Below are 26,433 nucleotides of genomic sequence, written 5' to 3'. Positions count from 1 at the left end.
ATACAAAAAATTATATTTCAATCTGTATATTTTGAAATAAAAAATTAATAATGTATTATGAACTGCACAATCCAAAATATAAATATATTCTGAGTGATATAATTTGAAAAATATTTTTTGCACTACGAATTATGTATGCTGAAATACAAAAGAAAATATGCATTCCAAAATATATATTTTAAAGTATAAAAATTATATTTTAAATTACTCCAAAATACAAAAATTTACAGGGTGCAGAAAAATATTTGTGGAAGTACAGTAAAAAACTGCATAACAATAGTCTATACAGTAAAAGACCCATCTATGGGTGTGAGTGGACTCGGCACTACCAACAAGTAACCCATACTTACATTTGTTTTTTTTTTTTTACATTGATTGCGAACCGATGCAAGCAGCATTAACATGAGTTGGACTAACTGATCTAACTTACGTATGTAAGCTATTTTTTAATACATGAGATTTAAAGGATAATATAAAAAAAAAAGGACATGACATAAAATAAAATAATTTTCCGTTATAGTCTAATTAAAAATTAGGATCAGTTATTCTTCCTTATTATTCATTTATTTTGTTCAATATAAGCTTTTTATTGATAAAAATATTTAATCAAGTCTCTCACTTTTAAAATCATAAACATGTAATTTCTTTAGGATTTAAAGAAATTCTAAATTTTAAAAATATAGTATTATAACTATTTTATCCATTAGAATTGACATCATTAGTTTTGTAAATTGTCGCTGTATATCCCTTGTTAACTATTATGCATAAATTAAAACTGTTGATAATTAACAGTTATGAAACTAAATGAATGAAAGTTATTAGACTGTTACATATTTTAAATGTAAATAATTTGGTCAAACTTTTATCAATATTACTACTAAAAAGGTATATATTTTCTGTCTTTAATTTATTTTTTTTAAATACTTACCAATTTTGTTATAAAAAGATAATGGCAAAAAATTGTTTCAAATTTTTTAAAAAAATATTTTATATAAAATACTTGTCGCAGAAAACTATATGAAAAATACTTGCAGATTATATGAAAAAAAATAATTATTTAAGAATAAATTACATACTAATTAAAATTCTTAAAAAAATGAAAAAAGGAAATTATTTCTTGTAAAATAAATAGCAAATTTGAAAAAAAAAATACATGAAATATGAACAAAAATTAATAGTGTATGGAAATTAAATCAAATAAAATAAAAAAGATAATTAAGTCTAAAATTTTTAAGCATGATAAATTTACTGATATTTATAAATTTTGTTTGGGTGAGGTCTGGTTTATTATTTTACTGAGGTGTAATTTTTATAATAATTGTTTTGAAAATTATACTAGTACTAACTAATATTAGTTGTTAATATAATATTTTTTCGTTAATAATGTGTAGTTGATAAGTTCATATATACTGTGAATAAAACAAACAATTTTGAACAATAATGGCTTACTTCTTTTTTTAATCATAGATTACATTGGAACTTTTATTAGAAGTTATGTACTTTAGGTTTCTATGGTTTAAGAAAAAAAAAAAGGAAATAAGAAAAAGGAAAGTAAAAACAAAAGTGAAATGATTTTATTTTCCAAATAAGAAAGAAAAAGGAAAAGTGTGTATGCAAAGTAGTATAAATATTTTAATAGCCTATAAGGAAATATATTCCGTTTCAAGTAATTAGGAGTGTTTTGGTTTTAAATGTAAATTCTATAATTAAACTCATACCGTAGAATGGAGCTAAAACCATATTTTATTCAATTTTTAAATGCTTTTTATATTTATTTATCTATTTATGTAACGTATACTAATAAATTTGGATTCCATTTTGAAAAACACTATTGTTATTTGGTAATGAATTTTCTTTTGATAATTAGAACGTCAATGTTATCATTTCCTACTTATTCACATCATGTTCCCATTATTTGTATAGTGTGATTAAGATTATGTTATATTTATTATGAAGTTTGACATGTCAATAGTAATAATGACATTTTAAAGTTTACCGATCACTCGTATCACATGAAAATTTATTGAAAAGAAAAATGAAAAAAATAAAGTATAGGGGATCGTATCAAATTTGTAGTTAAAATTATATTTTACGAAACATAGGCAAAATATACTTATAATGAAAAAAAATAAAAATAAATATAAAGAGATAAAACATTAAACTATTTGTACCATTCTTGTACTATTCATACCTGGAAGCATCTCGCTCACCTGACCTAAGATGGTCTCAGCCTGAATATACTGAGACAATGCGATATCATGTCAGCCAAAACATATCAATAATGGTGAAGTATGATTAAATCAAGGTAATGGTTATAACGCATTAGGAGAGTATTAGACGAGTTATTTTATGTAATTAAGCACGTGGACCAAGATCATCTAGGTAAAAGTTCATTAATACAATATAAATAGTACAATATACGATGTAAATCAATAACGTTTCATTATTAACACAATGATTTCTTTAACGAAAAAAACATTAGAAACTTTAAACTGTATATGAGTAAAAAAGTGCAAGCATTGACGTCATCTCCCTCTAAGACTCAAAGGAAACATTCGTTGATCCAAAAAAACATGACACATTAAAAACATCATGGTAGGTCATTTGTTCAGGAAAAGATTATTGCAAGTTGCACAATTATCGTATGGCGTAGACTATGTAGGTAAAGTTACAATCGAAAATTTTGATTCCTAATGGAATAACAGTTAAATAACCATTGCCTAAAGAATACACAACATCTAAGATGTGTTGTGTAAAACTATGAAATAAAATGTTGTTTAAACGTCGGTCGAAAAATGTGATCTATTGTTTTTATTAGGAAACGATTTTCAAACACATTTGTGGTTTTAGGAGAAAAAATAAAAATCGTTGTTTCATTTGACTATACGGCTTCATACTCCATGATTGAAAAATCGTGACTAAATCATTGTCTAAACTAAAAGCTACATTTTTTTTTACTTTAAACAACACTTTAAAATTAATTTCTAAACTGAAAAATGGTGTAATAATGTTTTTTTAGTGAGACTACCATATGGATATAAAAAGAAACCGATTGTTGTCGTGTTCTATTACTTCAAATTAAATGTTAGAATTTGCTTTCATAGTTGTTGTGAATGTATTTGAAAATGAAACTGTGAAATTAAAAAGTGTGAATGGGTAAACTAATATTCTATAAATAATGGCGGGAGAAATAATTAAAGTGAAATTAAGCTAATGAATATGTATAAACAGTAACCATGAAATATAATATTGGTAATTTGTTATTGTGTGATGTAGGTATTAAAGATTGAAGTTTTAAGGGTACACAGAATCAAATAGACAAAGGTGATATCATGTGATGAGTATTTGTGAAGATTTTTAATATTAAGTTCTGTTTGAAGAGTTTGATAGTATGATTTTTTTATTTCTTTTTACAGTTATGGTTACGATCCTCTACGTGTTAGCGTAAATATATGTTAACATATTTTTTAAGAAAAATCTTACAATACTTTAATTAATATCTTATTTAGTTATTCAACAATAGATGTCTGTATCAGATACGACACGTATCTGACATGTCCATATATTAATTTTAAAAATAATAGAATACGATACGTGATATATGGATATTGAAAAATACAAAATTTTTTTAAAGAACATGATAAATATATGATTATTTTTATGTAAACCTAAATTAGAATCAAATATATTAAATATTTTTAACATAAAATTTATTAATAATTGTCATCATAAGAACATTATTAATTTATATATTAGATACTTCATTAATAAGTATCGATAAAATATTCTAAAATATCGGATACGAATATGGTTGGACACAAATATGTAATACAAATTGAGTGTTGGAAGGGGGAGCCTTTCATCCATAAATGAAGAACAGTTTTGATGATGTCTACTGATCTAGGATAAAACATAGCTTGGTCAAGTTAGGATATGCATTAGGCAATTAGCTTCTCTTTATCAAATGTTTTTTAGGCCTGCTGTGTAATCTGCATATGATTAATTCTTTAACCAATGGATTAGCTGTGAGTATTGTACAAAGTAAGTGAAAATATACTCACGATAATCGATTAGGTAAATAGCTAATTGAATTAGTGACAGCAAAAACCTTTGTATAAAAGCTTTTTGTAATCTGTTTTGGGTCTGGAATTTTTGAGAAAGATCACGCAGTCTGTATCTGGGAAAGAGCAATCTGAGAGACACAAGAGCTTCAGAAGATTCTGCAATAACCCAAGCACAGATCCAAGAATGATTGATGGTTGACTCTACCATGATGGATCTTGCTTGATTCAAGGAGCATCAAGTCAAATCTGCACAATTTAGGTGTTTTCGTTTCTTGTTTTGTTTTCTGTACTTTTGATTACAGTAGCTTCAGTGTTTGAAGTGTGGACCTAGGTGCAATTGTGTGGATGCATTGCTCCTAGGGGGAGTTCTTGATTGTTGAATCAAGTTCTTGGGTTTTGGGGGTTAGAATTACATAGGTGTGCTTGTAATTCTTGGAACCTTTCTGTTTAGTGGAATCCTCCTAAGTGTGTTACTTAGGAGAAGACTGGATGTAGATTCTTTTTGAATCGAACCAGTATAAATTGTGTGTCTTGCTTCCTTCTTCCCTCTCATAATCTTTCTTGATTGATTTAAACAGTCCATTAACCCAGAACTGCGAAATTGATTAATTGAGTTTTAAACCTTAAAGACTCCTTCAAGATTCACATTAAGTGAGTGAAAAACTCATTAATCAATTCAGATCCCTTTGTGGTTAAGAGTATTAGACAGAACTGTTTTTTAACAATTGGCACCAGAGCTGGCTAATCGCACGATAATCGATTAGAAAGATCCTGATATGTCTAATACATCTCAAACCTTTGCTGAAGGGGCATCCATCAACAGGCCACCTCTGTTTGCTGGTGAAAACTACCCTTTTTGGAAAATTAGAATGAAAATTTTTCTTGAATCAGTGGACAAAGGGGTCTGGGATGCTGTAGTTAATGGACCTTTTCAACCCATTAAAGTTGTGGAAGGCAAAACTGTTCTTAAAGAATTCTCACAATGGACTCTTGATGAAAATAAAAGGGCACACTATGATGTTAGAGCCAAAAATATTATATCCTCTGCACTAACTTTGGATGAATTTTACAGGGTATCTGTGTGTGAATCCGCCAAAGAGATGTGGGATGTTTTGGAGGTCACCCATGAGGGCACAAATGAAGTCAAAAGGGCAAGGAAGAATACTCTCATTCAAGAGTATGAGATGTTCAGAATGAAGGCTGGAGAAAGCATTTGTGATGTGCAAAAAAGATTTACACATATAGTAAATCACCTCCTAGCTCTTGGCAAGACCTTTGACAAAGAGGAACTCAATATCAAAATTTTGAAGAGCTTAAATAGGACATGGCAGCCCAAAGTGATAGCAATTTCTGAATCTAGAGATCTCACTAGCATGAGCATAGCCACTCTCTTTGGAAAATTGAGGGAACATGAATTAGAGCTTGGAAGACTCAAGGAAGAAGAGGATGGAGAAAAGAGGCACACTATAGCCTTGAAGAGTGCAGTGAAATCTGCAGTAAAACTGAAGAAAGCAGAAACTGTAGATGACTCTAATGATGATCACAACTCTGATAGTGAAGCCTTGAGACTAACGGTGAAAAAGTTCTCAAAATTTCTGAAGTATAAGAATAAAACTAATAACAGTCATGCAGGAAACAAGAAGCAGTCCAGATCTGGAACTCAAACCTGCTATGAGTGTGGCAAGACAGGACACATCAAGGCAGATTGCCCTATGCTGAAGATGAAGCAGAAACTAGAAGAGAAAAATGAGGCAGAGAAGCACCTAAAGAAAAAGAAAGCCTACATTGCTTGGGAAGAAAATGATTCCAGCACATCCAGTGAATCTGATGACAGCACTGAGGAGGAAAATAATCTGTGTTTGATGGCTAAAGCAGAATCATCCAAAAGCAGTGTGAGTAGTTTCACATCTGAACATGAGGAAAATAATTACTATGAACTGCTTGATGCATTTAATGAACTGCATAAGGAAGCTACAAAACTGCAAAAGTCAAATAGCAAGGGTAAAGGAGAGATTAAATGGCTTGAGGGTAGGATAAAACAGTTAGAAGAGGAAAATGAGAATCTAATAACTTGCTTGGAGAAATTAGAAAAATCTGAAAAGCATCCTAGTTCCATATGTGAGCACTGCCCAGGACAGCTAGAAAAGATAGAGTATTTGATGAAAACTCTCTCAAAATTTACCCTAGGAAGATCCAACCTAGATGTTGTACTAGGATCTCAAAGGAGTGTGCTGAATAAAGAGGGAATTGGTTACAGTGGCAACTCTAATCGATTATCGTGTAGAAATTTCCTCAACATCAGCAAACCATCCTCTATTATCTGCACTTACTGTTCTGAACCTGGCCATTTTTCTAATTCCTGCTACTTTAAAAATTGTGGGGTTCCTAAAGGAGAGTACAAATGGGTACCTAAAGGAACACCTCAAACCACTAACATGAAAGGACCCAAGTTCAATTGGGTACCTGCATCTTCTCTTTAATCTTTGTTTCAGGTGTGTCTTGATGCAAGGAAAACAATGTAGCTTTTATATAATGGATGCTCAACACACATGAAAGGAGATGTGAAGAAGTTCTGCAAGATATCTTACAAAGCCAATTATTGGTCATGTTACAAGAGGTGTTAATAACAAAGGTCAAATTTTAGGCATTGCCAAGGTGAAAAGTTCCTCTTCTATTGTGATATTGCAACTGATTTAAACTGATATTGCAATACTTAATTGCTGATTTGATTTATGGCTGTCTGCACTTTGATGTTAACCTGCGCTACTGATTTCACCTGCTGCGTTGTTAGTATTTTCATACATTGTATGCCTATTGTGTTCAAACTGTGTAGCTGCTTGCCTAACCTTGGCCTTAATCCATTATCGTGTTCTATCTGAAGCCTAGTCTGTGTTAAGTTCTGCATCACATAGTTGCTACTTAATTTCTCAAAAGGAGTCCGCTAATCCATTATGTGAAATTGTTATGCATTCTGGTTGTTATCCTGGTTGTTATGCATTATCTCCTGCTGCATCTCTTACATTGCTGCACTGTTTAGATACAATTTTCCTGCTGTTCTGTATTGCATCCTAAATCTGTTTGATTTTTTTTTTTTTTGCTAATGTCCAAAAAGGGGGAGATTTGGTATATTGATAGTTTATATTGGTAGGGGGAGTATGGAATTAAAATGATATTTGTTAAATGCCTATGCTGTTTTCTGTTGTCTGGTTTATGCCTATGTTGGTACTGCTGTTGTTGTTTGCTTAATGTGCTGCAGGTAGGCTTATCACAGTCCATGTTTTGGACATCATCAAAAAGGGGGAGATTGTTGGAAGGGGGAGCCTTTCATCCATAAATGAAGAACAATTTTGATGATGTCTACTGATCTAGGATAAAACATAGCTTGGTCAAGTTAGGATATGCATTAGGCAATTAGCTTCTCTTTATCAAATGTTTTTTAGGCCTGCTGTGTAATCTGCATATGATTAATTCTTTAACCAATGGATTAGCTGTGAGTATTGTACAAAGTAAGTGAAAATATACTCACGATAATCGATTAGGTAAATAGCTAATTGAATTAGTGACAGCAAAAACCTTTGTATAAAAGCTGTTTTGTAATCTGTTTTGGGTCTGGAATTTTTGAGAAAGATCACGCAGTCTGTATCTGGGAAAGAGCAATCTGAGAGACACAAGAGCTTCAGAAGATTCTGCAATAACCCAAGCACAGATCCAAGAATGATTGATGGTTGACTCTACCATGATGGATCTTGCTTGATTCAAGGAGCATCAAGTCAAATCTGCACAATTTAGGTGTTTTCGTTTCTTGTTTTGTTTTCTGTACTTTTGATTACAGTAGCTTCAGTGTTTGAAGTGTGGACCTAGGTGCAATTGTGTGGATGCATTGCTCCTAGGGGGAGTTCTTGATTGTTGAATCAAGTTCTTGGGTTTTGGGGGTTAGAATTACATAGGTGTGCTTGTAATTCTTGGAACCTTTCTGTTTAGTGGAATCCTCCTAAGTGTGTTACTTAGGAGAAGACTGGATGTAGATTCTTTTTGAATCGAACCAGTATAAATTGTGTGTCTTGCTTCCTTCTTCCCTCTCATAATCTTTCTTGATTGATTTAAACAGTTCATTAACCCAGAACTGCGAAATTGATTAATTGAGTTTTAAACCTTAAAGACTCCTTCAAGATTCACATTAAGTGAGTGAAAAACTCATTAATCAATTCAGATCCCTTTGTGGTTAAGAGTATTAAACAGAACTGTTTTTTAACATTGAGGTATGGATTATATCAAATAATAATTTTTACTTTTGGTAACTCAATAACAAATATTATAAAATTTAAATTTCAAATTCATAACATTTGACTAAAATGCCTTTTATCGACTAAAGTAAGAATTGTCTCTAAAACATTTGTTGACTCTGAAATGTGAATGAGCACAACGCTTCCTTAAATTACGCATTTGACATTTCTTACCTTTATGTGTTTTTTCAACTTCAATCATACACCGTTTCGAAAAGAAAAAAATAAATCAAATATAAAATTTATGAGTAAATAGTATTTTGTTTTCGTAAAATCTTTAACGTTTGACCTAGTTCTGTCTTATTAATATATTTAAAAAAAATTATGAACGAGCAATAATACTAATTAGACCCCACCAGATATATATACTCTTTTTGAAATTTCTATGTAATAGATTAAAAGTTATTGATGTAATCAAATTCAATAGGTTTTACTTTTTATTTAATATTTTCCTATAATTCAGAAAGATTGTAGAGTGCCGTATATACATCATACCTGAATATGCGAAAAAAATGTTATTTTAATACATAAATTTGCGTAATTTTTAAATATAAATAAATTAAAATAATATGAAATATAATTATAATGTCGACCATCTTTCCATGCTTTTAACATTTCTTGTTTCGAAAATAATAAGAGTTTAATGCAAAAAAAGAAAAGTTAGAATAATAACAATAACAACAACAAAACTCATGTCTACTAATCTGTGTTCAATTAATTATAATATCCTATCTTGAATTATTGAAATAACTATATAAGCATAAGATTATTTGTCTCTTGTGAACAAGTATCTATGGAAGTAAACATTGAGACCTATTGCAAATGACATCAAATGTCCCGTGACAAATACCAAGTGGGTCAGGTCACAGATTGAGTAAATCGTGGCGCTTTAGATTGTGTTACACTCTTAAGTAAAAAAGGTTTCATCCTGACTAATAGCTATAGCTTTTGACTTAGTGGTAAGTGTTCAATCCTAAGATCGACAAATATATGATAAATCGATACATTAATTTTAAAAATAATAGGATATAATATGTAAAATATGAATATTGAAAAATACACAATATTTTTTTATAAACATGGTAAATATATGATTATTATTGAGTAAACTCAAATTAAAATCCCATATATTAAAGTTGTTAACATAAGAAATGATAAATTATTCTCATTATAAATGTACAATTATTTTATAGATTAGATAGTTCATAGATAAGTATTTCTAAAATATTCTAAAGTATTATACACAAATATGTGTCGAGCATGAATATGTATAATCCAAATTAAAGTATTGGTACATCATACTATATAATCAACCTTCAAATAATTTATATGTATTTTAAATTTTCAACAACAAAAAATAAATATTTATTCAAGATATCAATTGTATATTAAACTAATTTTCACTTTAATAAATACACGTAACAATCATTAAAATTCGAATATATATATATATATATATATATATATATATATATTTAATTACCTTAATCAATAACAAGACATTGAAGATTTTGCACTAAGATTGTACTTTTTATAATATTAAAAACAAAAATTATATATATAAATACTTATTATACCTAACTATTTATAAAAAAAAAACATTTGAAGTAAAAAAAAAAAAAATCTATTTAAGCAATACAATGCAAATAGAATAGATAAGAAGAATAAATTGTCCACATCCTCTATATGAAGAACAAGAATATTGTTTTCATTCTCTTTGGTTATGCTTTTGGATGGTTCATTCATTTCCATCCAAATAATTAAGTGATATCCCACTTTCTAACATCTAAAATAACATAAATGCATTTTTTCATCATCATGTAGACATGACCCATCAAAACACCACCATCATCATGATTCCTTATAAACCTTTTTTTAGGGATAAAACTTTGCAAACTCAAAAAGATGAAAAATTGTAGACCCCAAAGAATTATTATCCTCAAATGTTCCAGCTTGTATTCCAACACTTTTTTCCATATGCAAATTCTTTTCTAATACAAGTTTTTTCAACCTTTTTTCTAGGACCATTTGCAAAAGTCTCCCACTTGCTCACCATTATAGAACCCTAAAAAGCACAATCATTTCAAAAAGTCCATTTTTTTGTGTCAATATATACCTTTACGGCTTTGCTTTAATTATGTTCTCTGTCTAATCTTTTTATTTAATTATTCTTTACATGCTTTATTTTTTAAAAGGGTGTTATTAAGTTTTAGTTAACTCAATAATCCAACTTCAACCACTTAAATTTGTTTCATGTTTTAACTTTAATAATCCAATCAAACTAAATTACACTAATTAGATCGAATACATTTAAAAGTTATTATCCTTCGTGATATATTTATATAATAACTATTGTTTTGTAGTTTACGTAAGCAAATTATAATAAAAAAATGTTAATTTATGTGATTTGATGATGAAATCATACATACAATTGAATCCATAGCTTTCAAAAGATCATGTTTTTTTTTTCAAAAAAAAATCAAACTAATAAAAATGATTGGTTGGAACTTTTCTTTCTTCTAAATTCGATTTAAATAGTCTATAATTATTATTGTTTTTTTTTTTTTATGAATATGGTTTTATTTGAAGCAATGTTGTGTCCTTTGGAGGAACACCGACACTGACATATGAACGTGATCTGTTTGTGCATTATAGGTGATGTTGAAAAATCAACATTTTGCATATATAGTTGCCATGCATAATTTTATTATATATATATAAATAAATAAATAAAAACTTTCTGATTTGTTCAATGAAGAAGATAAAGTTATCTTTATATTATGTGCAATAAAATAAAAGAGCCGATTTTTTTTATACAAAAAATGGTGTAAAGGAACAATGATGATAAAGTTGGTTATGATAAAAATGTGAAAAGAAAAAAGAGGCTTAAAGAATAAATAAGAGGAAGATGGAGAAAAAAAAAAAAGAGAAACTTCTTTTGTGTCATAGTTGTAAGAATCAAATGAAAGGAAAGTTGATTTTCATTACATAATTGGGTAGTTAATTTGATTGCTTAATCTGTCAAATTACGTGTCTTTGAAGCTCGTGTCTGATTTAATGACCATTAAACCTTTTTTCTTTTTTTGTAATAAGACATTAACCAACCAGTTGGATTGGATTATGCTATTAAAATTTTCACTAAATAAATCTTTTGATTTAGTAATGATATAATTTTTTAATTATATTTTATTAAGATTAATAAATTTATGGTTGGATATGACCTATGAATAAACTAAAAGTAAAATTTGGGTTGTTTAGTGTTGCTAGTCAGGTAAGTTTTATTCTTGATTTTGTAAAGTAATATTGTTAATTTATTTATTGTTTTTGTACTTGTTTTGAAGTTATAATTTAATGTAATGATTGAGACACGACAAATAGATATTTTGTGTACTTAAGATAACCATGTAATGCATGGTTTGTATAACCGTTAGCACATTATTACAGAATGGGTTTTATATGACGGTTAAAACACTCTTTCAACGACAATTTTTTATATAACCGTTAACATTAAAAGTCTAACAAATGATTATTAAAATAAGTATTATTAAGAGTCTCGAACCACCACGATTGTTCTTGAATTGTTGTTAAAGTCATAAAGAAGAAGAAGTAATGTGTTGCATATCATGATAAAATTAACAAAGGCAATCCTATTAAAGTACAGAAAATCATCTCCATCTAAGTGTTAAACGACACATAAATTTTTCATAATTCACCATTTGCTTGTTAAACGTCTTCTATTGATGTCGTGAAAAAACTTTTATTGCACTAGTAATAATTAATTATTGAATGGTATAACTTTTAAGAGATTGTTTCAAGAGATATAAACTTTTAATATCTTAGTTTTTACTTTTGGAGATAGGATAACAATTAAATTATCTGTTTGAATTGAAAATTGAGAATTTCAAAAAGATTGAATTAATTTATGATATTTTGAAAATACAAAAGTCAAAGCAATTCAAATTCCTTAAAAAATTTATAATTTCTTATCAACATACTGTATTAAAGAATTTGAAGGATCAATGCCACACTTATGATGAATTTGGTAAGAAATAAAAATTTAAAAAGAGGGAGAAGAAACAGAAGAGAGGAAGTGAGTAATACCTAGAGAAATGTTATATAATAAAGAAGTGGTTAAATATGTTTATAGTTTCTAAATTTATATTTAAAATTAAAATTTATTTATGTTCTAAATTTTAATATAGTTTGATTTTTAAAATTGTAAAATGAATATTTTTAGTTATCTTAACTCAATTGTATAAAAGTTTTTAGACGTGTTAAACGACATCTTAAGTTAGCGTTTAAGTTATTTATAATATATGATACGTTTGAACTCAATTGTTATTGTGGAATATCGTTTAACATCTAAAAAAACATTAAGGTCATGTCATTTAATTTCGTAGACGTGTTAAATGACGTTTTAGATAAGTGTTTGAGTTGTTTATATCATTTTACACGATTTAACTCAAATGTCATCTTGGAACATCGTTTAACACCTAAAAAAATGACATCGCTAGATTAAAATGACTATATTAATTCAGTTTTGAATTTTGGAAATCAAATATATCAAAGTTTAAAACATGAAGAATTCCAATATTGTATTTAAATTATAAACTAAAAACATATTTAACCTTAAATCAAATAATGTAAACCTTTCTTATTTTCTTCCTCATAAAATAATTAGGAAGTTGAAGATACTTGTCTTTTAAATGCAATATAATTATACTACATATAAAAGTTTATAGTTATGAAACACTTTCACAGATTTTCTTACAAAAATCATTAAAAAAATGAATTAACTTTTAAAAAAACTAAAATTAGGTGACACAAACTAATTATATATTTGTATATATTTTGTATTCAATGTACAATTGAGTAATATTTCAAATTGTGTTTAATATTATGTATTCCAATCACAAATTCACTGAGATATTGTACGGGTTTGAAAATACTTTGTAATTTTGTTTTTGAAAGAACTTCGTAATTTTGTTTTTGAAAGAAGACTTTGTTTAGTTTTTCGAGAGAGGATCATCGGGGAGACACAACACCAATGAGCATGAACGCAATCCACACATAAGACATTGACACCACTCTCAACCCAAAGCCTTAAGGTAATGGGTTTGTGGGCCTTTGATCATCCTAGTGTTTAACTTTCTTATTTTTACTCAACGTGAGACTTAAATTCACACTTGGATTCTCAACAATCTCGTAGGGGTGAAGAAAAAATATCTATTTAAATTGTCCTTAATATTGACTCCTAAACAATGCAATACTATTGAGTGTACCAAAACAAGTCCCCTAATATAGGTATGAGGGAAATTAGTGTTGGTTTTTTTAATCACTTTTTCATTCAACTAGTTGAAGGAACGAGTGTTTGTTTTTGAAATACTGTTTTTGTTCCCATAGGTAATGTCAATGTTTTCACTTAAAATTTGCTAGATAACATCATTGTGATAAAATATATTTGAAGTCTTAAACTCTTTCGTAATTTTGTTTTTAACATCTTAAGGATCTTGTATACATTAAAAGATAAATTAAATATGTTCTTTTTGTCTTTAAATCGTTATAAAATTTGTGTTTCATTCATATATTATAAATTATATTGGTCCTAAAATCTATGGAAGTTATGTAAAATGTCATTTTCAATGGACCATTCGTTGAGTATTTATCATATAACAAAAAAAAAATTATAATTAGACTATAATTGAACATTCACATATCATTTTTAAAAAACAAATGTTTTTATGTAATTTTCACAAAATTCATGGATGAAATAATTTATATCTGTACTTATAAAGTTAATAATGTTTGAAATGATAAAATACAATTTTTATAACAATTTTTAAAAGAAAAATATATTTATTTTTAAAAGATTTAATAAAAATAATACAATATTCTCACCCATCTACGAAAAACATTTTATGGAAAACTTAACAAGATTTTTTTTACAAGAAATACGATAATTTTTTTTTTTGTTGAAACTTAGTGGGAAATTATTTACATGGTTGTTGAGAATTATATTTTTTAAGAGGTAAGTGAAACACGAAAATATATATCTGTTGAGCCTCAACTTTCCAAGAGGGTAACAATTTTCTTCATGGGAAATACATCTATGGATTAATCTTTCTGACAATTTTTTTTTATTTTTACGTAACGTAGAGATTAAATATAGAATTACACATTTAAAGATGAAGTTGTGTATATAATGTAATACTAGACATTTTATTTTAAATCTGTTAAGAGTGTTTAAGTATATAATTGAAAAAAAAAATTGCATATGAATGGTTGATGTTTGAATGGAGTTGCAACATTGGATTCCCTTTTGAGAGTTTCGAAGCTCGATTGTACCGTTGCGTAATTTATTCACATTTTACATTATTTTTTATTTTGGCGCCTTGAACCGTACCGAGATATGGATTCTGTCACGGGCGCGTGTGTGATGTGCGTGTGATGAGTGAAGGTACACGTGTAGGGTCAGTGATGCGGTTGGGCCAAAGGGTCCAAACAAACTCTTTCTTTGTTAGTGATGAGGTTGCAGGGCAACATGACGAAACCCTGCTACGGTTTCTCCAGGGATAATGATGTCTCAAATACCTTTTCATAAATATCTAAATATATTTTTCTCTGTCAAAATTACTTTTAGAGGTAAACATATTTTTATATCTTTAATTAACTGTGATGTGTCAGTGTAAACTTTAAATTTCTTGTATTTAAAGAATTTTGAAGTGAGCTTTTCTTTTTTTATATTTTAAATTCAAAATTAGTTTTCCATAACACTCGGCAAATAATTGCATTCAAATGTTCTAGTTTTCTTAAAAAAATAAATATTGTATTTATTGATCACTTTCATTAATTTTTGACAAAAGAAAAATTTACTGGAATTCTTTTTTTTTACGAACCAAAATTATATTAGGTTATGTTACTCTTCGGCAATATTATTCATATAGTTCAAATTTAGTTTTTTTTTTCTTTTTAACTATCGAATTTTGAGTGGATTTTCAATGTCCAATCACACTATTTAGAATAGATAATTCAGCTTTTTGCAAACTATATTTCATTCGGTTTTTTCTTAAAGAAACTAACAACATCAGATAAATAAATTTTACTCATACATATTTATACACATTTGTAGAGTTTTTTTTTCATGAGTCTATTAAAAAAAATCATACTTATATTATTCTCATCTAATTCTTTTTTCTCTTCATCGAACACAATACATAGGGACGGTAAAAAAAGATCGCACTCATTAATATTGATGACTCACGGGTATTGTGGTATTTGATTTACGAATATTAATAAATTTTATTTTAATTTTTTAATTTAAAATGCAAGTGATCAAAATAAGAGTATTAATAAAAAATTAATTTAAAAATTAATTTTATATATTTTTATTAAACTTAGTAAATCGAAGTTATTTCTGTAAAATATTAATTTTTTAAAATTTATATTTTGACATAACTCATAGTTTAATTTGCTTTGTACAAATATCAAATTTATTTACATCGAGTAACTTAATTTGAATTTTATTTAATTTTTTTTTAATCCAAATTTTTATTTTAAATATTTTCGTAAGATAATTTTATTCAAAATTTTTAAAAATAATATGTAAAAATATTTATGAATATTCATTGGAATCCACCACGTGTACATAAAAAAACTTGTGAATTTTATTTTCATATGTCTAACATATAACAAAACGGCTATCAGTTTTAGACATGAGGGATAGAGTAGACACTATAAGTTACCAATTCAACTCATTATCATTCGTAACCTATATATATATATATATATATATATATATATATAAAGCTAAATTGACCATATATTAAAAAATAAATTTTGTATCTTAAATATACGTAACTTTTTTATGTAAAATCTTTATTGTACGATGTTTCAAAATGTTATTTACGTAGTTCATTCATTAAATTCAAAACGTGTTTTTTTCACGTCAAATAAATTGTCTACAATTGAATCTATACCAAATCTTTGAACTATTTTTTTTTTTTTAAATGTATACTGTGAAACAATTGTTTGAAATGTTAGTCTTTTACACTGGGCAATACAATGTCCACTATATTTATGGTAGAAAAGGATGTTACGTGGAGACTGGAGAATAAAACAAGAGTGATAACTTTATACATGCAAAGATACAACTATGTTCTTTTACATCTTGACAACAAAAGACTGATAAAAGTAATTTCCAATTTTCTAAAACTATGAACTTGTCCCACATAATTAAAGACCATAGTTGCATCTTTAATTGTTTCATTTCATGTTTATTAAAGTGTTCTAAGTAAAACTCTCTTACGTTCATGAATATACAATCAAAGACCCGAAACAAAAAATCCATTTTATGACTTCGGTCTCTCTGCTGAGATAGAAAAGTACTTGTATGGTCTCAAGTATTAACTGAGGCCAAAAAACACCCTTTTTAACCTTGTTCCAATATGCATCGAGTCTAAAACAGAGATCGAATGACAAAAATTACTGAAATTAAAAGTTCTTTCTGCACTAATATTATGTTGCTTACTGTTAAATCAAATAATATAAAATATTTGCAAATTCCCTTATTGATTTTGTTGTGTTTGTATTTCTTTTGATCAAGAGTTGTAGTAAAAGAAAAATAAAACTAAATATATGTTGTTCTAAAGGTCGACTGTTAGAATTTTAATTTCATTCAAGATTGTTTTATAAAATTAAATAAACTTTTCGTGAAAAGCACATTGAATGAAAAAACTTTCTAAAGAACACGTGGTAACAAGATCTAGAAAGCAGTGCTTTCATTTTCAAAGAATATATTATCATCAACCTTACGTAGCAATAAAATATATTAAAATAATTTATTTTATAATAGACAATAATTTAATTGGTTGTCTAAAGAATATATGAAGACGAGAAAATTGAATAAATTTATACACTCAATATATTTAAGTCTCAGGTAAAAGTAGTCTCGTAATATCTTGTATAGATGATTTATTAATGTCAACGAAATTTAATATATTTTTTCCAAATATTCAAAGTACAAAAATACAAGTATAAGATATTAACGTATAGTTACTTAATTAAATGTGTGTCGTTGATCAAATTTTAATTAGGCTTAATATTTTTTTTGCTATAATATTTGAGAAGTTTATTTTTATATTTTTTATTTTATTTAAAAATAATCAATATACTTTATTCTGAATTTTTAGTCATTAACACGTAATTACTTCTGAAATGTCAACACCAAAAAGAAATCATATTAATTATTTTAAAATAAAATAAAAAATTAAAGAAAAAAAATCATATTAAATAAACTTGTAGCATATTAAGAAAAAAATTATTAAAACTTAAATTTAATTCAAGTACAAAGAAGAGATATAATGACATACTTTTTAGAGGCGGAAGAAGTAAATTAATATTTTATTTTCTTTGGGTATTTTTAATTTTTATTTTCGTGTTGGTGTTTGAAATGCAAAGATAAAACGGTAAAGGCATTGGGTTCTGCACACACACACTCTCACTTGACAATTCGCAATTTCACATCAGTGGTTATCTAAACGACAAAAACTAGCGTGAGGACACTGCACACATTCATGAAAATTACGAACACACAGACCCACAATTCATTTTTATTTTTTTTTTCCTATTCCTTTGCCACCCTTTTTGTTTTTCCCCGTGCAAACATCAAACCCATTTTTATTATTATAAAAAGTAGTCAAAAAATGAGCCTTTTTTTTGTTTTTGTGGAGAAGAGCGAGAAGAAGGCGAAGATAGTGCTATGTAACAGAAGTGAGAGAGGAAAATGACAAGAAAGAGGGAACTAGAAAGTGACGGTTTTTGTTTAACTATTTAATGAGTGAATAATGAATGTGAATAATTAATAAGATATATAATATTATGAGGATGATGGAAAGTGGAAGGAGAGAGAAAAGGGTGATTTGAAGAAAGAGGAATAAAACAAAAGAGGGTTAGCTTAGTGTGAGATGTGTTGTGTGTGTGGCTGTTTAGTGGGTGCCCCTTTGCCTTCATAGAAAGTGAGAAAGTGGGGTGAGGTTGGGCTAGTTGGTAGTTCTCCACATTGCAATTTTTTGTGCCTGAAGAAGGTGAAAGGGGGAAACTTCACTCTTCAAAGGTTCCTTGGGGTGTCAACTTTTTAAGATTGAGACTGCATTTTTTTGAAGGGTTGTGTTGTGATGGGTTCTAGTGGTGGTTGTGGTGTCACTATTCTCCTTCTTTTCTGTTTGTGGGGTGTTTTTTTCTCCCTATCTTCTGCTGCTAGACTCAGTGTTTCAAGGCAGAAGCTTGAGGTTGCTAAGCACTTGAATCGCTTGAACAAGTCTCCTGTTAAGACCATTCAAGTTTCTCTCTCTCTTTCTCTTTCTTATTTTTGTGTTTTGAGATGTTCTTAATCCACCCCATTTGGGTGTTTCTTCTTGTTTTAATCTGTTTGGCACCCAATAAAAAGGATTACTTTTTTGGTTTGGTCTTTGGTTGTTGTAGGTGGGATGTTACTAAAATGATTCTTTACCTTTCAAACACTTTCGGTTAAAATATCCTTTCTTGCGAGCTGCTATTTCTATTTCTGCTATGTTTATTTTGTGGGTTCTTCTCTCTCTGTTCTGTGAAATGTAGATCTTTATGTGGGTGTGCTGATTTCTTAAACAAACTATTTTTTTTCTCCTATGTTGTTGAAAAGGAAAATTATAGCCCTAGCCCTTTCGATGGAATTATTGATTAAATTTTGAAGCAGTAACTAGAAAGTACTGAGAGAAAGAAGTGCGTAATGATTTGCTTTTCTTTTTCTTCTGTTTAATCAGCCACTGAATTTGAAGTAGTTGTCAGATGCTAACAAGGTTTCAGATTTTCTGCACATGGTGTTTTCATTGCTGGTAACATGACATGATTTTTCATGTGTTGCAGAGTCCAGATGGGGATACGATAAACTGTGTGCCTGTTTCGAAGCAGCCAGCATTTGATCATCCATTCCTCAAAGATCACAAGATTCAGGTCCACTTTCTTCAACTCAAGATCTATGCTTCTTGTTCATTGTGTTTCTTCTTTTTTATGAGTATTTGCTCACCAATACCATGCTTTGATTTAACAGACAAGACCTTCTTTCCACCCTGAAGGGCTTTTTGATGAGAACAAGGTATCTGAAAATCCCAAAGCAAAAGTTCATATCCCCATTAGTCAGGCGTGGCATGCGAATGGTAGATGCCCTGAGGACACAATACCCATCAGAAGAACAAAAGAGGAGGATGTTCTGAGAGCAAGTTCAGTGAGAAGGTATGGTAGGAAGAAGCACATAGCAATTCCTAAGCCTAGGTCTGCAGAGCCTGATCTAATTAACCAGAGTGGTCATCAGGTAAGAACTGTTTTGAGTTCCTTCTTGTGTTATCAGTTTTTTTGTTGTAGCCTTGGTCTAATTCTTAACTGTGTTTTTGTGGTTTGTTTTTTGTTTTTACCAGCATGCAATAGCATATGTTGAAGGAGACAAGTATTATGGAGCCAAAGCCACTATAAATGTGTGGGAACCCAAGATACAACAACCTAATGAGTTCAGTTTGTCTCAGCTGTGGATATTAGGAGGCTCATTTGGTCAAGATCTCAATAGCATCGAAGTTGGTTGGCAGGTAGAAAAATCACACTATTCATTTAGTCTGAATGTACAAACTAAGCATCTTTTCTGTTTTTAACTCTGAGTTATACTTGTAAATTGCAATGAATCTTTGTTCTTGATAACAGGTTAGCCCAGATTTATATGGTGACAACAACACACGGTTATTCACCTACTGGACTGTAAGCTTCTACCTTTTAAACTTATATGTTGAACTATGTGGCTTTCTATTTTTCTTGTTAGTGAAAGAATAGTGTGTGTGTGTTTTTTTTCTTTGTCTAAAACTCACTTTCTGCATTTTATAGAGTGATGCATATCAAGCAACTGGCTGCTACAATCTTCTCTGCTCGGGGTTTATTCAAGTGAATAGTGAAATAGCAATGGGTGCAACTATTACCCCAGTTTCTGGATACCGAAACTCTCAGTATGATATCAGTATACTTATCTGGAAGGTAAATTCCCAAGAGTTTTTCTACTCATTAACAAACAGAAAGAAACAATCTTTGAGCATCATGAATTTCATCATTCTTCCAACAAGGTGTTTTTTGACTTGTGGACCGTTGTAATGTCTCTAGTGCTTGGATTGTTGGAAATATAACTTCTTTCCACCGACCGTAAGAAACATGACATGTGTAAAATACCAGATGCAAGTGTTTGATAATTAATAACCAGTATAAGAATCTTGAGTTTTTCCAGTGTTTACTAATTAACTAGCTAGTAAAAGCTTTTTTACCTAGAATCATTGGAATCTTCTTTATTGTAGCACAGATCCCTGGTATCTCCTCCCAACTTCTTTTGATCTAGAGTTGCATATGGACCCCAATTGTAGTGTGATGGGACAGTGTTAACAATTCAACCTCGGAAACCTTAAAAAAAGTCATGAGATGCTTACATACTCATGCCTATAAATGCCAGCACACAGTACATGTATTTTAAGCCATCATCATGACTAATATAGTACAAAATTCCCTCTGCTAATGTTTGAGGTAAACAACATGCTCATTAAAGACATGAACTTTGTTACTGTTGTTAACTAGTTATCTTCTCTGTTCTTGTAGGATCCAAAAGAGGGACACTGGTGGATGCAATTTGGGAATGACTATGTGTTGGGGTATTGGCCTTCTTTCCTCTTCTCATATTTGGCTGACAGTGCTTCCATGATAGAGTGGGGAGGTGAAGTTGTTAATTCTGAGCCTGATGGTCAACACACTTCAACTCAAATGGGAAGTGGCCATTTTCCTGAAGAGGGGTTTGGCAAAGCAAGTTACTTCAGAAATATTCAAGTGGTTGATAGCTCCAACAATCTCAAGGCACCCAAAGGCCTTGGCACCTTCACTGAGCAATCAAACTGCTATGATGTTCAAACATGCAGTAATGGGGATTGGGGTCACTACTTTTACTATGGTGGCCCTGGTAAAAACCCTAATTGTTAATGAGTAATGATGTGGTGAAACAAAAAAAAAAATGAAAAAAGCAAAAGTTGCAGCCTATTGTATTATTCAATCCTAGTGTTAAAGCTCTTCTCTTCTCTCCTACCATCTTGTATACCCTTTTTCTGTAGTGGAAAGTTTTGACTGGTTTTTTCTTTTTCTGATATTGAAAGATTCTCCATGTAAGCAAGTGGAGTGAAGTGTGGCCATGTTTCTCAAAAGCCTAAAGAAACAGGCCATGCCTCTGTATTTTATTTGTTTCTCCACTCCTCTCTCTGGAGGAGTGTTTGTCAATGGCAATGGAGTTAGTTTTCTGTGATTACCAAAACTACAATGAGTCACACCATAATTTTAAATGATGATGTGGTACATAAGACCATGCTTTGAATGAAAACCAGTCAAATAAAAAAGTGAAAAAAATTGAAATGGTGTTTGGCTTTGGACTGAAAGATGCTGCAAAAGTTTTGCATGTGAGTAGCTGACAGTACTATTGTGTTTTCCAACTTTTTTGGCAAAAGTGGACCATTTCTTCCACCACACATTTTCAATCACTTTCTTTTACTCTGCAAATCCATTGTTGTATACCATTAAAGCATGTGAACATGCGGTGCCAAAAGTCGTAGGTCCACCTACTTTTATGCATATTGTTTTCTTGCACGATTTCACGAATTACGTATACTATGCTCATTGCAAGTTGTAAATGGAAATTTTTAAGCCTAAAGGGTTGTATTTGACAATGAATGTTGGGTCAAATTCGCTAGTCTATGTGTTGAGGTTTGCACTAATTTATTTACTATAATTGACTATATCTCTAGTTGATATGAGATCTTCAAAACATATAGTTTTTACTCGATCCTAAAGCCTAGGCATTGGAACTTTTTGCAGTCTAAGTTTGATATCCTATTGCATTTTTTCTTGTGTAACTGATGCTGGGGTTTTGTTCCTATTTCTTCATTTTGAACAGCAATGAAATAAATTGCTTATAAATAGGTGTTTTGTTAAGTGTAGTATATCGAGCACTGGAGACTGTTCTTTCATTAGGTCTTTAGTCAAATCCATTTATTGTTTGGAGATTGTACTTGTTGTCAGGTGACAATTTGTTTGTTTTTGTTCTGTATGTTACTTTTTTCAGTGCCTAAGTTGTAGTAATAAGTGAATTGTATTGCCAAGATACACTTCATGTACAAAGTCAACATGAAGTGTATATTTTACCTGGTTTTTCTGTAGAAATTTAGAATGTTAGGCATCTTATGGTTGATATATTTTTGTTCATGTTATAGTTGTTAAGGTCAATATTTACATTTTTCTTTGACAGGGGCTGTGGCCATCCTGCTTCTTTTGGCTGTTGCTTTACTCTGTGCATATGAACTTTGTGCCGTTTATGTTACAACTGGATCACGAGCATCTGACCGCTATTCTCCATCTGGTTTTTTTTTCGGAGTCTCTGCAATTGCTTTAGCAATCAACATGCTATTTATCTGCAGGATGGTTTTTAATGGTATGGTTTTGAATTACTCAGTTCATTTACAAATTGCTGCTTTATTAAAGGATAAAATATGTTTTTGATTGTTGTCCACTATAATAATTTTCAATGTAGTCCATATGTGAAGAAAGTTTCCATTAGTTTCTAGTCCTTTTCAATGTTGTCCATACTGTTTATTTGAGAGATATTTCCTCTTCTATGCTGTTATACTGTATTCTCTTCTCTGTTAATCAAATGTATCTGACACGATCAGTTGTAATTTCCTGATCTTTATACGGCCTTGTGTAATAGAGAATGACCTTACCTATCAATGTATTTTGTAATTCAGAATAGTAGGGCCTGTTTGGGCAAGCTTCTCTATAAATGCTTATAGAATAGAAAAATAAGGAGAAAAAAAGAAATTAGCTTCTCTATATGCTAAAATTAGCTTAGGCGCAGGTTAATTATAAAAATTTAGAGAAGTTAGATAGGTGAGTTTCTAGAAATTAGCTTATGCATAAGCTAGTTTTAGTTTATGAAGAAACTAATTTTAATTTTTCCTATTTTTCTTCTAAAAGTGTTTGTTGAGTACACATCCAAACTGGCCCGCACCTTTTTCCTTTCTATTTAATAATTTGCAAAATATTGTGATATTGAAAGTGAGTTACCTTAAGGTACAAGTATCAAATTTGAAAATAACTGCCTTAAGGTACATGTACATGCATCTCATTAACATAATTGCCAATGATATATTTAACACACACACACACATATGTGTGTGTATATTGATACAAATCATCTTAATAATTCTACTCTTCATTAGATATGCATCACTTGGGCAACCACTCATCACTTTGAAGACCACACATTGTTGGAGCGATACCAACTTTAGAAAGGAAAATGTTACTTCTTATGCAACCCAACAAGTTTATGAATGGGCATTTTGACCACTTCATCAACCCTTGAGCATTGTTTATATAGATGCATGATCTCCCAACTTATATAATCTTATGCGTTAACCCTACTCATCAACGCTTGAACGATCTCTCATCACTCGTGCATTAATTGTTCCACACGGGATATGATTGTCCCGATCTCTCTTGCTCAAGCCTCAAACCATCACTTGAATTGTGTACTACTACATTGCTTGAATAACCACTATGGTGATCAAGTGGTTGTCCTTCGCTTGACGACCATTAGACCACATAATATATTTACAAAAACATCTAAACATGTCAGATATAACTATTATAAAAATTGATATTTTTTTCCTTACAATCATCGGTCATATTATAAAACACTAATTAAATTTGTAATACACAACAATAATATGATTGACTCAACTTAATTTTTATGTAATTGCGTTCACATAATTATACTTTACCAATAAGACAATACTTTGATTAGTTTTTTTTTCTACTAAAATTTCAATTCTTACAACTTTTGTTTGAAATTAATCATGATACGATGTAATCATATAGAGGAATAAAAAGTGGTAAAAAAAATGATGATATGGGTTTTTTTTTTACATTGTTATAAAAACAAAATAACAAAAAATTCATATGAAATATTTGTATTTACCTTTTATATAATCACTAAAAAAATGTTTTACTTGTGATAATTATTTTTTAAAATTGTGGCGGTTTTAACTGCCACTATTTATGAGTGTGGGTGTTTCAAAAACCTTCATAAATCTCATTGCCAAAAAATATAATATGACGGTTTGAAACGAACCGCTGCAACAACCATAATTTATTATAGTAATATTTTATAGATGTAAATAACAACAATTATAATTGTCGTAATTTTTGTATTAGAGAACAATTTCAATGTAATTAGTGGTGGTTTGAATCGTCACAATTCTCATTATATTACGACATTTTCACTTGTCGTAATTTAAATATTATATTATTTATAATTATAAAATATAATTTTATAATCTACCTTTATAACATGTGTTTACAATTTCACAATTTAATTAAATTTATTTTCTCATATTACTAAATAAATAAAAAATTGAATATATTACGTCAAAAACAATAACCAATTTTTTTTTCATCAAAGATTTAAGATAGTAAGGTATATTCATTAATAATTACATTAATGTATAAGTAATTCATTTGTGCACACATTTTTCATTGTTTTTCTAAAGGTATTTTAAAAAGTTATAAAAAATGTTTAAAATATTAACAAATATAAATAATATATTGAAAAATCTTAGTTGTTGTCTTGTTTTTTGGTTTACAAAATTAGAGGGAATTCAATTTAGGTGTTTGAAATTAAGTTTGTTTTAGGATAAAGGAAGTTCATGAATACAAAAACAAGAAGCTAACATACATCGAACACATGTATTATTGAGCATGGTAACCTTCAAAGATAGCTATTTTGGTGAGTAAGTATCCTCGTTGGGTAAGTGTTTCTCAATAAAAACTCCCATAGTTATTTCACTAGGCGAGTTGGTGCATATGATGACCAATAATTGATATTTTAAGTGAAACTAGTCTTTTAAAGTTTTAAAATATGCTTACATATTTAAATTGTAATGAATGATGAATTGTATGATATTGTTGATTAAAATGAGGTTAATTGATCTAAAATTGAGAAAGATTTAATATAATAATTTATGTATGAATGAGTAGGTGATGATTTTATTAAGATGTGTTAATTTGTATGACATAAACATAGTCATTTCCATGGAAATATATAATATGTTGAAATATTGTAGGTTGTTTATTTAATGGGGTTTCTAAAAAGATATTATCCTAACTCTAATAATGTTGGATTTACATAGCAAAAGATACTAAGATATTATGTTACGAGAGTCAATGAATGTTTCTATTATTTATAGTGTGAAAACAAGTTTTTGGTAGATCATAGAGAATTTACTCTATCGTACAAGAGGATGTTATTTCAACCTCTTTCTAATCCATATTTTTTCACTAATTTTTTAAATTTTCTATAAGATTCTAGCCCTAAAGATTTTATGTCAACCTTTGTGTAATTACTACATTGACCATTACTAAATTAACTTATTATAATTCTTACGTATGTAAATTTTTTTATTTTTCTACTTCTCTCATAAAAAAAATAAAAATAAAAATAAAAAAACCAAATTTTTATATTTTTCCTTCTATTTTAAATAAAAAACGAGAAGTCAAAAAAAAATGAAAAGCAAAAAACCAAATAAAACAAAAAGTAAAAAAAAGTAAAAAAACCTAGCTCAAAATTCGTTCCGAGGGATTTGTAGGCCTCAGGAATTAATATGCAGTTTCTGTATTCGTACGTTTGCAAATCGAATTATCACCTAAAAAAAAGTGTGCTATGCATGTAATTATAATCTACAGTACCCTATATAGGGAATAAAAAGAACAATGCTATTGCAGACAAAAAAAATTCACACAAAACACCGTTAAACTTAATATATATATATATATATATATATATATATATATATATATATATGTTAAATATATTTTTGCTCTTTTAAGTTTTAGTGAAAATTAAAATTAGTCTTCTTCAAAATTCTGAATCAATTTAGTCTTTCATCTTTAAGAAATGGGTGAATTTAGTTATTTTAACCAAATTTTATTAAGTTTAT

The 26,433-nt window shown here is 29.1% G+C and overlaps 2 protein-coding genes across 3 annotated transcripts in view; both read left to right on the top strand.

Moving 5' to 3' along the window:
• The window catches only part of LOC114177788 (uncharacterized), a 31,627-nt gene extending 8,299 nt beyond the window's left edge, over nt 1–23,328 (top strand). Inside the window, exon 3 of the mRNA XM_028063315.2 lies at nt 22,689–23,328. Coding sequence (XP_027919116.1) covers nt 22,689–22,740 — 52 coding nt within the window. The 3' untranslated portion in view covers nt 22,741–23,328. The remainder of the gene's footprint in view (nt 1–22,688) is intronic.
• On the top strand, nt 18,257–21,701 carry LOC114177786 (protein neprosin-like). 2 transcript variants are annotated; one of them, XM_028063312.2, is made up of 7 exons: nt 18,257–18,684; nt 19,247–19,333; nt 19,431–19,691; nt 19,795–19,959; nt 20,072–20,125; nt 20,249–20,395; nt 21,002–21,701. In XM_028063312.2, the coding sequence occupies exons 1-7, from the start codon at nt 18,520–18,522 to the stop codon at nt 21,374–21,376; spliced, it is 1,254 nt and encodes a 417-aa protein (XP_027919113.1). In that variant the 5' UTR covers nt 18,257–18,519; the 3' UTR covers nt 21,377–21,701. The 2 variants fall into 2 exon arrangements, with proteins under 2 accessions (XP_027919113.1, XP_027919114.1); XM_028063313.2 differs by having other exon boundaries at nt 18,259–18,669.
• Nucleotides 23,329–26,433: the final 3,105 nt, after the last annotated feature.

This window comes from Vigna unguiculata, chromosome 3 (genome assembly GCF_037176805.1).
Source record: "Vigna unguiculata cultivar grain cowpea cultivar isolate G323 ecotype 2 chromosome 3, ASM3717680v1, whole genome shotgun sequence".
In the NCBI taxonomy this organism is placed as follows: domain Eukaryota; kingdom Viridiplantae; phylum Streptophyta; class Magnoliopsida; order Fabales; family Fabaceae; genus Vigna; species Vigna unguiculata.
Note: the sequence above shows the minus strand (reverse complement) of the source record. Positions and strands in the feature narration are given on the sequence as shown.

Bases quoted from the DNA above. Each gene is read 5' to 3' on its own strand.
- LOC114177786 (XM_028063312.2), top strand. From the start codon at position 18,520: ATGGGTTCTAGTGGTGGTTGTGGTGTCACTATTCTCCTTCTTTTCTGT. The intron at 18,685-19,246 runs GTTTCTCTCTCT...CATGTGTTGCAG, and splicing joins CTCCTGTTAAGACCATTCAA to AGTCCAGATGGGGATACGAT. The intron at 19,334-19,430 runs GTCCACTTTCTT...TTGATTTAACAG, and splicing joins TCAAAGATCACAAGATTCAG to ACAAGACCTTCTTTCCACCC.